This window comes from Molossus molossus, unplaced genomic scaffold (assembly GCF_014108415.1).
Source record: "Molossus molossus isolate mMolMol1 unplaced genomic scaffold, mMolMol1.p scaffold_m16_p_1, whole genome shotgun sequence".
Taxonomy (NCBI): Eukaryota; Metazoa; Chordata; class Mammalia; order Chiroptera; family Molossidae; genus Molossus; species Molossus molossus.
The window spans coordinates 126,166,323-126,180,092 of NW_023425344.1; the positions used below are offsets into that span (position 1 = coordinate 126,166,323).

The 13,770-nt window shown below is 34.9% G+C and overlaps 1 protein-coding gene across 2 annotated transcripts in view; it reads left to right on the forward strand.

The window, feature by feature from the left end:
• The window catches only part of CUL2 (cullin 2), a 135,031-nt gene that overhangs the window by 63,406 nt on the left and 57,855 nt on the right, over positions 1-13,770 (forward strand). For both annotated transcript variants that reach the window (XM_036259174.1, XM_036259181.1), the window contains exons 5-6: positions 907-1,012; positions 4,723-4,805. In XM_036259174.1, coding sequence (XP_036115067.1) covers positions 907-1,012; positions 4,723-4,805 — 189 coding nt within the window. The remainder of the gene's footprint in view (positions 1-906; positions 1,013-4,722; positions 4,806-13,770) is intronic.

Sequence of the window (13,770 nt, forward strand, 5' to 3'; positions counted from 1 at the left end):
AATATTACATGCTTTTTCTAAACATTTTATTTAATTTTAGAACTCTGTATTCATCTCAGTAATTCTTAGAGTTCATCACAGTTATTAGTATTAGAATATATTGAAACATTTTCTTTATAAAGTTCTTTTTCTGACAAAGTGACCTTAAATCTGTCAGCTTTACTCACTCATACTTCTGTCTATAACAATCTTTTCCATTTTGTTACCTGATTGTGATTTTTTTTGTTCTACTTTTCCTGGAGAAAAGTATAAATTAGAGAACATACCTAACTTTGATCTTTTAACCATGTTTTGTTTAAATCTTTGCAAAGTAAACTTACCTTGACTTACTGAGAAGGATATGAGAATGAACAAATGAGATTGTTGAAGGCTTGTCCATAGGATAGGAGCTATTAGGCTACAAGACTTTTTGAATTTTTAGAGCAAAACCCTTGAATGTATTTTTCTTCTTTTTATCCTCACACAAGGATATATTCATTGATTTTAGATAGAGGAAGAGAGAGAGAAAGAGAGAGAGGAAGAGAGGAGTGAACCCGCAATCTAGGTATGTGCCCTGTCCTGGAATGGAACCCATAAACTTTTGGTTTACAGGATGACACTCCAACCAACTGAGCCACCTGGCCACAGCCTCATGAGTTTTTTTAAGTGAGAGTGGGATTATAGGATTTTTTTGTTTCTTTAGAGGTCTTATCCTTTGTCTCTCAGAGCCTTGCATAGAAAGTTGGGTTGATAATTTTTATGTTCTTAATTATATTTTTAATCTTTATTTAATTTCTTTTGGATATATTACTGAACTATTCTGTAGTTGATTTATAAGCCTAAAATTATTGTTTCAAAGTTGCAAGTTATTTGTTTTCCTACCTATTTTGACATATACTGTCCAGTGATATTACATTTATTTTTCAGGTATCTCAACACCCAGTTTATTAAAAAAAATAAATTGACAGAAGCTGACCTTCAATATGGCTATGGTGGTGTAGATATGAATGAACCTCTTATGGAAATAGGAGAGGTAGGAAATTCTTTAAATTATTGGCAAACATAAGAATGTTTTTATTTATTTTAAAACATTTGCTTCACTGTTCTTTTTTAAAGGACACTGAATTGACTATCTCCAAATTGTCAAAATTTAAAACATCCTAAAAGTTAAGTAAATAAAGTACTGTAATGATTTCCTAAGAATTTTCAAATAGATGAGAAGAACAGAAAAGATGTGATGAGTATTATTTTAATAATTGAATTAATGATAGGTTAATAGTTCTTTTATGTGACATAGTTCATGAAAAGTATTTAGAAAATGTTGAGACTCTTGCAGTTAAAAAGTACCGAAGACATGGACTTAAAAGGGATCCTAAAAGAGAATAAATACAAATTTATGGATATAACAAATTTAAATTTAAAAAGTAATTAAATTCAGAGTAAAACAATTAAGTGTGCAGTTCAGGTAATTTGATTCTTGAGGTACAGTGCAAATTTAAATGTGGAGAATTATTTAGTGCATATACTGATTGTGAAATACTCTAGTATAATGTTTGTTTATTTCAAGTAGTACATATTTATTGAGTAGCCAGACATTGTTGATACAGTGGTGAAGAGACAGAAGGCCCCTGTCCTCATGGGAAGCAGATGCCAAAGAAGTAAACAGATTAATGTTAAATTGTGATGAGTGTTAATGAAGGAAATTAACATAAGATACAGCATTATTAGAGATTTAAATTAGAATCATCCTTTTAGAAAGAAATTTGTTGGTCTTTCAGTAGACTTTAAAATGTTTATACCTATTGACCAGGTAATCGCAGGTCTAGTGACCTATTCTGTGAAATAATAAGAATGGGGGAAAAAGTTTAAGTGTTTGAAAGTATTCCTTGCAGTTATTGCTAATAAGGGTGACTAATAGGTAGACAATGTAAATTTCCATAGCCAACAATAAAGATCATACATGGAAGAATATAGTCAGTATGATTTTGTTATAAAGGTAGGCAAATGAATAAATTAGTAGTAGGAAATAGTTCATAGGACCTTTAACAAAAAGGGTAAAATTATATATTTAATGGGAATAAAACTATAGGGGGAAAAGGATATTCTGAAGCACATTGGTCAGAAATACCAAAATCTTAACAGTGGTTCCTTTAATTAGTAGGTTTATTTTCCTTTTTTTTTTTTTTATCCTTACCCGAGGACATTTTTGCATTTATCTTCAGATAGAGTGGGAGAGAGAGAGGGAGGAAGAGAGAGAGAGATAAACATCAGTGTGAGAGACACACATTGACTGGTTGCCACCCACACGACCCCAACTGGGGCTGGGGACAAACTGCAACCAAGATATGTGCCCTTAGTGGGAACCAAACCTGGGACTCTCTGGTCCCTGGGCCAATGCTCTAACCGGTGAGCCTAACCTGCCAGGGCTAATTAATAGGTTTAAAACTGAATATGTTACTTAATTTTCCTTATTACTAACACCATCAAGCCTGCTCCTCTTCCCAGAAGAAATCACTATAAACAATTTGGTTTGTATATTTTCTGAATTTTACCTGTACATTTGCATATAAATTTCATACATACATGCATAACAGTTTTGGTTTTATTATTTAAACAGTCGTGTCATACCATATTTAAAGTTCTCTGACTTGTATTTCATACCTTTTTTGTTAACGCGTCTAGGAGTTCTTTTCACACAAATTCATTTTTTTGTGAGAGCTTAATAGTCTATTTTAGGGATATAACAATAATTTATTACCTATTAAACTATTTCTTTTTTCAGTTTTTTGTTATTACAAACAAGACTACAGTGAACATTGTTGTTTATTTATTAAATAGTTTTTTCATCCCTTTATGTGCCAGGCAGTGTTCTGTATTTTAGGAGCATAGTAGTGACAAAAAAGTAGACGAAAAAGTTACACTTATGGAATTACATTTATGTATATATCTCTTTATATACAAGCAAACATTTTCATAGTGGGTTAATTAGCTGGATATGTCAACTTGCCTTTGAAAAGGCTTTACCAGTTTGTCCTCCCACTATAGCTATAAAATCTCATTTTCTTACATATTGTCTTCTATTTTTACCTGTTCATATTATTTAAAAAGAAGGAAAAACTTGAAGATATTCTTTGTAAGAAAATAGAAGCTTTTACTATTTGAAATGGAATTACCAATGGATCAGAGTAGAGTTACTCCAGGAAAACAGAATACAGAGGCTAAAAACAGACTTACACAGCTGTGGATGTAGTTCAGTTAGAAATAGGAGCAATCTGTGTTTGATTCTGGAATAATTTATACTTTGTGTGGAAAAAATATATAGAAGTTTAACGGCTTAAATGTGAAAGGGAAAACTTGAAAACTTTTGGAAGACAATATAGAAGACCTTATAATCTTATTACTATACCCTTAATGACCTTAGGGTAGGGAAAAGTAAATAAAAACTACTATACAGAAACTCAAAAGTCAAGTCACAAACTATGACAAACTGAAATATGTAAAACTGTCAAGGGATTCATTTCTACAATATATAAAGAACCAGGTTTCACTAAGAATGAGACAAGCATTAATGAAATAATGGGCAAAAGAGATGAATTTCACAGGAAAAAAAATGAGATGCACCATAAACATGTAAAAAGATACTCAGTTTTATTTAAGAAAATGCCAGTTAAAATTGCAAGGGGACGCCATTTTACATCCAACAGATTGGCAAAGTTTAACTGAAGCCTGGCAGTCACACTTGTTGTTAAGGATGTTGACTAATGGGAACTCGCATTCATTGCTTATGTGAGTTGTAAATTTGAAAACCATTTGGCTTTACTTAGTAAAGCTGTATGTGTCCCTAACCCGAGGCCAGCATCTCCACTCATAGGTGTATATCCAGGAGTTTCTTGCTTATGTTCACCAGAAGATATATACAAGAATAGCAGCATTTTTCTCAGTAGCAAAAACTGGAATCACAAACAATATGTTATGAGCAGTAAAAAGGAGAAATAAGTCATGGTGTATTTATATAATAGGATACTGTATAGCAGTGTCTATGATTGAACTATATATAGCTGTATCATTCAATTTAGATGGATTTTCATAACTGAAAATTAAAAAAAAAATCACACATAGAAGAATATATAATGTGATTTTGTTATCAAGGTCAGAAATGGTCAAGTAAAAAATGTTATATGGGGATACTTACACATCTGGTAGAATTATAAGCAAGGGAATGATTTAACACAAAATTCAAGGTAGTGAAAACCTTTGAGGGCAAAGGAGGAGGACATTTGGGACAATGGTAATAGTGAAGTCGTATTTTGTAAACTGAGTGGTTATTTTATTTTATTCTTTAAATTGACTTATCCTTTTATGTTTGTATATATTTTTTATAATTAAAAAAATTAGCTAACAGCCAAATTACATTATTTTATTTAACATAACTCCATTGGTTGTTACAATCTTGGTATCTATAGCCCCTCCATAATACTGAGCACTTAATAATCAGATAAGGTTTTATAAAAACAAATTATTTTTGTAAAATTTTCAGCTAATCAAAAAAGCCTTTGTTCTTTGTGTAAGTCTGATATGTCATTTAAAATTAGAAATTAATTTTCCTTGTTTATTCAGTTTTCATTTGCATTTTGAAATATTAGTCATAAATATTTATTTTGGTGGGTATTTTTTAAAAAGTCTTAAATGTTAAAAATAAATATTAAGTAATTCAACCTTGATGGTTTTTATTTTTTCTGGCAGCTAGCATTAGATATGTGGAGGAAATTGATGGTTGAACCGCTTCAGACCATTCTTATCCGAATGCTGCTCCGAGAAATCAAAAAGTGAGTTCTGACATTTATCTTCTTTAGTCAGTTCTAATTTGCTGTTTAATATTGTTTAAAATAGTGTACATTTGCTTGGCTGTTGACCAGACATAGGCTTCGTTTTACGGTAATGAGCCTCATTTTTTTTTTAAATCCTCACCCGAGGGCATTTTTGCATTTATCTTCAGATAGAGCAGGAGGGAGAAAGGGAGGAAGAGAGAGAGAAACATCGATGTGAGAGAGACACCCACATGACCCCAACCCGGGTGGGGACAAACTGCAACCAAGGTATGTGCCCTTAGCGGGAACCGAATCTGGGACTTTCTGATCCGCAGGCCAACACTGTAACCGCTGAGCCAAACTGGCCAGGGCTCATTTTGCATCTTAATACCAGTATTTAAAAATTATTTTTTAATTTTTGGGCAGGTCTTTGATCTTTGCTTATAGCTTAAACATGTTTAGCAAATAAATAAGTCCCTGAAGGATGTAACATTTTTCAGTCCTGAAATCTGTTGGACCTTCCAGGCAGTTCTGAGTTGTTTGAACATATTCTCTCAGTTTAAATTCTGATGGGGATAACCTATTCAAGAAAGCAGATTATTATAGTTAGTTGCTTATCTCTTAGCCCCAGTGTTAAACCAGTTACTTGCCTGTTACTGTCAGGTAAATGTAAGGGAATTTTATAAATTAAGTTTATAGCTTCCCACTCTACTCATGGGCCACAGTGGTTGACTCTTTACCTAATTGCTGTGTGAAGAGTTTGGGACAAAGCAGATTTTCTTTTATATATATTTATATAAATATATATATGTTTTTATTGATTTTTTTAGAGAGAGAGGAAGGGGAGAGAGAAAGAGAAAACATCGATGTGGGAGAGAAACATTGATTGGTTGCCTCCTGCACGCCACCTGCTGGGATCAAACCGAGAACTCTGGCATCAAACCAGTGACCTTTTGGGGCATGGAATGACTTTCAACCAATTGAGCTACACCAACCAGGCTTTCTTTAATTTTTTAATTTAATTAAAAAATGTTTATTATTCAGTTACAGTTTATGGTCAGTATTATTTTGTATTAGTTTCAGGTGTATGCATAATGGTTAGACATAATGGTTACAAAGTGTTCCCACTGATTTTTCCAGTACCCATACCTGGCACCATACATAGTTATTACAGTATTATTGATTATATTCCCTTTGTTGTACTTTACATCCCCGTAACTATTTTGTAACTACCAATCTCTACTTCTTTTTGGTTTTGTTTTGCTAATCTTCATTTGGGGATATTTTTCCATTGATTTTTAGATAGAGTAGAAGGAAGGGAGGGGGGAAAGAGAGAGAGAGAGAGAGAGAGAGAGAGAGAGAGAGAGAGAGAGAGAAACATTGATATGAGAGACACCTTGATTGGTTGCCTCCCACACGTTCCTGACTGGGACTGGGTATTGAACCTACAACCCAGGTACGTGCCCTCGACCAGGAATTGAACCTGTGATCCTTTTGTCTGCTGGCTGATACTCTAACCTCTGAGCCAAAATGTCCAGGGCCCAATTTGTACTTCTTAATCCCTTCACTTTTTTAATCCATCCTCCAACCCCCTTCCCTTCTGGCAGCCATCAATCTGTTCTCTGTATCTATGAATCTGTTTCTATTTTGTTTGTATATTTTGTTTTCTAGTGAATCTCTTTTCTTTAAGAAGACCCAATGTGGAGTTTTTCCATGTGAGGGGCTCCTAGTAAGAAATAAGGGGTTAAAAAAAAGCCACAAAAGAGAATATTTTAAAATTTTAATGTTAATACCAAACAGAAAGTAAATGGTAGCAATTAGTAAACTGGCTTTAAAAAATTGTTACTTGCCCTTTTTGTGATTCCATTATTTCCAAAGACAGTGAGATTGAGAGAAAAGGCAATAGTGAAGCTGTGAAGTGGAACAACTTTCTTGCTTTCTCTTTTCACTGCTAAACTATGATTAACTAAAAGAATACTCCCAACAAGATTTGTAGGTTCTAATATAATTTATTTTGCTAAGAAATACTTATGTTTTCTTTACTTGGAATTTAGTTATTTTACATTAAAAGTATAATGAAAAGATTGTTATTATTTTCTAAATGTAGTTTTATGAAGGGTCTCTTTTAATATAATTGTGTTCCAAGCTATCTAGTAAATTTTTCTTAAGTGTGATTGTTAGCTTGTTAAAAATGAATTTGATGAAAAGGTAAAGAAAACCTAAGAAAAATAATTGGATTATAGTACATTAATTCTGGAGAAGACAGTGACATAGTCAGATGTTAGGTTAAGCTGTCTTCGTTTTGTCATTATAATCAGTTTCTATTGAAGTATTGTTTGACATGCTTTAGTATTCTTTTATTTTTCCATGTCTACAGTATGAGGTAGGCATTATTTCCCATTTTACAGTTAAGGAAACTTAAGGCTTAATAATAATAAACATTTTATATGAGAACTATGTTCCAAGCATTATTCTAAGAGCTTTACATTCATTGTCCCATTTAATCCTCACAACCCTAAGAGTTTGGTATTATTTTAAAAATAAATGAGTGAGTGGTGGTGCTCTAAACAATGTTGATTTGACTCCATCCCCCATCTTCTTAATTCCAAGGATTCAAATTTGGGTTTTTCTAATTTTAAATCCATATGCCTAACTTTTTAATCCACAATTTTTTTTTAACTCCTGGTTCTAATACTTTAGCTTAAGGATGAACACATTTTAGTTTTATAATACCTTCAGTATTCTGGTGTTTTCACACATATTCCTTTCTTTTGGGTTAATCCTCACCTGAGGATTTTTTTTTTTTTTAAGAGAGAATGGAAAGGAAGGAGGGAGGGGAGAGAAAGAGAGAGAAACATCAATGTGAAAGAGACACATTGATTGGTTGTCTCCTGTAGGCACCCTGACCAGGCCCAGGGATCGATCCTGTGACCCAGGTACATTCCTTGACCAGGAATCAAACCTGAGACCCTTTGGTTCATGGGCTGACGCTCTAACCACTGAGGAACACCATCCAGGGCAATAAATATTCTTTGTCAGAATGATGAAATACATTGTAATTGGTGTTGAATCTTTAAAAGTGACATATTTCTATTGAGTGATTGTATGTTTTTTCTCTTAATCAGTTAATATGGTGAATTATATTTATAGATATTGTAATATTATCTTTGTATAACAGGTAAAATCCAGGTTGGTTTTTGTCTATTACAATTTTTAACCATTGTTGCATTTGATTTGCAAGTATTTTATTTATAATTTTGCATCTATATTTGTGTGTGGATGGGCCTGTAATTATTCTTTCTCATAATGTCTTTGGGTTTGGTATCAGGCTCATCATTATAGGCTAAATTAGGGCATATTTTTTCTTTTTCTTTTAAATAAAAGAGTTTGTATGAAATTTGAATAATCAATTATTTGAATGTTTAGTAAAACTCCTGCAGAACCATCTGGATCTAGGGATTCTTTGTAGGAAGACTTAAAAAATATATAACACTGATTTAGTTTTTTCTATAATATTAAGACTAGTCAAACTTATATTTCTTCTTAAATCAGTTGTGAATTATCTTTTCAGAATTGTTGGAAAGTCACTGTTGACCATGTTCTCTTCAAAAAACTTTTTATTTTAAGTAACTTTAGATTTATAGAACAGTTGCAAAGCTAGTACAGAGAGTCCTTGTATCCCTTCACCCTGCCTCCCTACCATCATATTACCATCTTAAATTCCATGGTATGTTTGTGAACACTGGTATAATACTATTAACTAAATGACAGATGTTATTTGCATTTTTCCAGCATTTTTTTTTAAAACAGTTGTAGTTTTTATTTTATTTATTTATTTTTCTTTATTGATTTTAGAGTGAGAGGAAGGAAGAGAGAGAAATAGAAACATCGATGAGAGAGAACATCGACTGGCTGCCTCCTGCATGCCCCCCCACTGGGGATTGGACCCACAACCTGGGCATGTGCCCTGACTGAGAATCAAACCAGCAACCTCTTGGTGCATGGGCCAACACTCAACCATTGAGCCACACCGGCCAGGGTTTTCTAGTCTTCTTGCTGATGTCCTTATTCTGTCCCTGGAGTCAGTCCAAGTCACTACATTGCATTTAGCTGTCATGTGTCTTTTATCTCCTCCACTCTGTGAGAATTTATTCTTTTAAAAAATTTTTCAATTACATTTGACATTCAATATTACTTTATATTAGTTTTAGGTATACAGCATAGTAGTTGGACATTTAATATAATTTATGAAGTGATCCTCCAATAAGTCTAGTGCCTACCTAGGAGCATACATAGACATTACAATATTATTATTTTTCTTTAACTGTACTTAACACCCCCATGACTTTTTTTTTTTTAAATTTCTTTTTGTTAACGATGTCTCTCCTTTTATCCCCACTGATCCTCCCTCCCCCTCCCATGACTGTTTTGTAACTGCCAATTAGTACTTCTTAATGCCTCCTCTTCTTTTCCCTTTTTATTGTATTTATTGAAGTGACATGGGTTAACAAAATTATATAGGTTTTAGGTGCACATTTCTACAACACATCATCTGTACACTGTATTGTGTGTTCAACACCCCAAGTGAAGTCTCTGAATTCCTCTCCCTTTTTACCTAGTACCCCAATCCCCCTTCCATCTGGCAGCCACCAGTTTGTTCCCTTTATCTATGAGTCTGTTTCTGTTTTGTTAGTTTATTTTGTTCTTTAGATTCCACATATAAGTGAAATCATATGGTATTTGTCTTTCTCTGTCTGATTTGTCTCACTTAGCATAATACCCTCTAGGTCCATCCATTGTTGTTTCACATGGTGAGCTTTCCTTCTTTTTCACAGCCAAGTAATATTTCATTGTGTATATGACCACAACTTCTTTGTCCAATACTCCATTGATGGGCACTTAGGTTGCTTTCATTATCTCAGCTATTGTAAATAATCTGGTTTCATGTGCACTTGAAAAGAATGTATATTCTGCCCTGGCTGGGTAGATTAGTTGGTTAGAGCATTGTCCTGATACGCCAAGATTTGAGGTTTGATCCCTGGTCAGGGCATATATAAGAATCAACCAATGAATGCATAAATAAGTGTAATAACAAATTGATGTTTCACTCCCTACCCCCCCAAATCAATAAATAAAATTTTTTAAAAACTAAAGAAAAAATATATCCTGTTGCTTTGGGGTGAAATACTCTAAAAATATCAATTAAATCAATGTGTCATTTAAAGCCACTCTTTCCGTTTTGATTTTCTGTCTGGAAATTCTATCTAGTGATGACATTAGGGTGTTAAAGTCCTCTACTGTGACTGTATGACTGTCAATCTCTCCTTTATGTCTGTCAATATTTGCTTTATATATTTAGGTGCTCTGTGTTGGGTGCATACATCTTTACAAGGGTTATATCTTTTTGTTTATTGATCCTTTTATCATGAAATGTCCATTTTGACTCTTGTTATAGCAATTGTTTTACAGTCTATTTTATCTGACATAAGTATTGCTACCCCAACTTTTTTTTTGCTTCCATTTGCATGAAATATATTTTGCCATCCATTTGCTTTGTCTCCAAATATCTTAAGATCTATAATTGAATCTCTTGTAGACAGCATATATAAACATCTTGTTTTCTTACCCATTTAGCCACCCTATGTTCTTGGTTGGAGCATTTAATGTATTTACATATAAAGTGATTGTTCTGCCCTGGCCGGTTTGGCTCAGCGGTTAGAGCGTTGGCCTGCGGTCCAGAGAGACCCGGGTTCGGTTTCCGCTAAGGGCATGTACCTCAGTTGCAGTTTGTCCCCGGCCCTGGTTAGGTTGTGTGGGTGGCAACCACTCAATGTGTCCCTTTCACGTTGATGTTTCTCTCTCTCTCTTCCTCTCCCTCCCACTCTATCTGAACAAAAAACAAAAAAATGTCCTCGGGTGAGGATTGAAAATAAATAAATAAAAAATAAAGTGATTGTTCTTAGGTGCATAGTTATTGCCATTTTATTATTCATATTTATGTGTTTGTCACCCTCCTTAAAAAAGTCTCTATAACATTTCTTGTAATACTTGTTTGGTGGTGATAAACTTCCTTAGCTTTTTTTTTTTTTTTTTTTCGGGGAAGTTTTTTGTCTCCTTTCATTTTAAATGATAGCTTTGCTAGGTAGAATATTTTTAGTTGTACTTTCTTGTTATTCAACACTTTGAATATTTCATTCCAGTTTCTTCTGGCCTGAAAAGTTTCTGTTTAGAAATCAGCTGATAGCCCTGGCTGGTTTGGCTCAATGGTTAGAGCCAGAGAGTCCCAGGTTTGGTTCCTGCTAAGGGCATGTACCTCAGTTGCAGTTCGTCCTTGGCCCCTGTTGGGGTCGTGTGGGTGGCAACCAGTCGATGAGTCTCTCCTACATTGATGTTTCTCTCTCTCTCTCTCTTCCTTCCTCTCTCCCTCCCGCTCTATCTGAAGATAAGTGCAAAAATGTCCACAGGTGAGGATAAAAAAAAAATCAGCTGACAGTCTTATGGAAGCTCCCTTGTAGGTAACTAACTGCTTTTCTCTTACTGCTTTTAAGATTCTCTCTTTGTCTTTAACCTTTGGCATTTTAATTATGATGTGTCTTTTGTGTACCTCTTTGGGTTCATCCTGTGTGGACTCTGCCCTTTCTGGACTTGTATGTCTATTTCCTTCACCAGGTTAGGGAAGTTTTTAGTCATTATCTATTCAAATATTTTTCAATCTCTTGCTTTCACTCTTCACCTTCTGGTATCCCTATGATGTAAATGTATTACACTTGATGTTGTCTCAGAAGTTCCTTAAACTATCCTCATATTTTTGTATTCTTTTCTTTTTGCTCTTCTTATTGGATTCTTTCTGCTACTTCATCTTCCAAATTATTTTTTATTTTTATTTTTTTATCCTCACCCGAGGATATTTTTCCATTTTTTGTACAGATAGAGTGGAAGGGAGAGAGAGAGAGAAACATCGACGTGAAGGGACACATCGAGTGGCTGCCACCCGCACGACCAACCAGGGCCGGGGACAAGCTGCAACCGAAGTACGTGCCCTTAGCGGGAACCGAACCCGGGTCTCTCCGGACCGCAGGCCGACGCTCTAACCGCTGAGCCAAACTGGCCAGGGCTCATCTTCCAAATTATTGATTCATCCCTCTGCTTCATCTAATCTGCTGTTGATTCTTTTAGTGTATTCTTCATTTTAATAATTGTGTTCTTTATTTCTGGCTTTAAAAAAAAAATGATTTCTGTGTCTTTCTTACGCTTACTGTCTCTTGAAGTTCTCACCAAGTTCCTTGAGCACCTTTTATTTTTTTGAACCTTTTATTTTATTTATTTATTTTAAATTTATCTTTATTGTTGAATGTATTACAGATGTCCCCCGTTTTTTCACCATTGACCCCCTCTTCCCTGCTCCTGTCCTCCTCTGCCTTCCCCACACGATTGCCTGTGTCCATTGGTATATGCATGTAAATTCTTTGGTTTATCTCTTCCTACCTCCCCCACCCCCCTTCCTTTTGAAGTTTGTCAGTCTAACAACCAATTTGTTCTTCTTTATCTTTTTTTTTTTTGTCCTCATCTGAGGATATTTTTCTATTTATCTTCAGACAGAGTGGGAAGGAGGGAGAGAGGTTGGAGGGGGGAGAGAGAGAGAGAGAGAGAGAGAGAGAGAGAGAGAGAGAGAGAGAAACATTGATGTGAGAGAGATACATGGACTGGTTGCCTCTTGCACGACCCAACCAGGGCCAGGGATGAACCACGACCGAGGTTCGTGCCTTTGACTGGAATTGCACCTGCGACTCATTGGTCCGTGGGCTGATGCTCTAATCACTGAGCAAGATGGGCCAGGTCCAATTTGTACTTCTTAATCCTTTCACCTTGTTCAACCATTCCCACAAACCCCCTACCCTCTGGCAACTAACAAAAAGTTCTCTGTATCTATGAGTCTGTTTCTGTTCTGCTTGCTCATTTTGTTTGTAGATTCAGTTGTTGATAGATATGTATGTATTGCCATTTTATTGTTCATATTTTTGTTCTTCTTCAAGAAAACCCTCAACATTTCATATAATACAGCTTTTTCTTGTCTGGGAAACTCTTTATGTGTCCATCAATTCTAAATGATGGCTTTGCAGGATGGCTTCTTGGTTGTAATTCCTTGCTTTTCATCACTGAATATTTCTTGCCACTCCCTTCTGGCCTCCCTTCTTTTGAGAAATTGGCTGGCATTCTTATGGGAACTCCCTTGTAGGTAACTAACTGCTTTTCTCTTGCTGCTTTTAAGATTCTCTGTCTTTAATCTTTTGCATTTTGATGATGTGTCTTGGTGTGAACCTCTTTGGGTTCATCTTCTATGTGTTTCCTGAACTGTATGTCTGTTTCCTTCACCAAGTTAAGGAACTTTTCTGTCATTATTTTTTCAAATAGGTTTTCACTTCGTTGTTTTTTCCCTTCTCCTTCTGGCACCCCAGTGATGCAAATGTTGGTACACTTGAAGTTGTCCCAAAGGCTTCTTACACTATCCTCATTTTTTTGGATTCTTTTTTCTTTTTGCTGTTCTGATTGGGTGTTTTTTGCTTCCTTATATTGCCAAATCAGTGGTTTGCTTCTTGCCTTTTCCTGCTTTACTGTTGATTCCCTGTAAATTTATTCTTATTTCAGTTAGTGCATCTTTTATTTCTGACTCATCCTTTTTTATGCTCTTGAGGTTTTCACAAGTTCCTTAAGCATCCTTATAACCAGTGTCTTGAACTCTGCATCTGTTAAATTGCTTATCTCCATTTTGTTTAGTTCTTTTCCTGGAGTTTTGTTCTTTTCTTTCTTTTGGGATATGTTTCTTTGTCTCCTCATTTTGGCTGCCTCCCTGTGTTTGTTTCTATGTATTAGGTAGAGTTTCTGTGTCTCCTGAGCTTCCTAGGGTGGCCTATTGTAGTAGGTGTCCTGTAGAGTCCAGTGACACAGCCTCCCTTATCACCCTACTTGGGCCTTCAAGATGCAT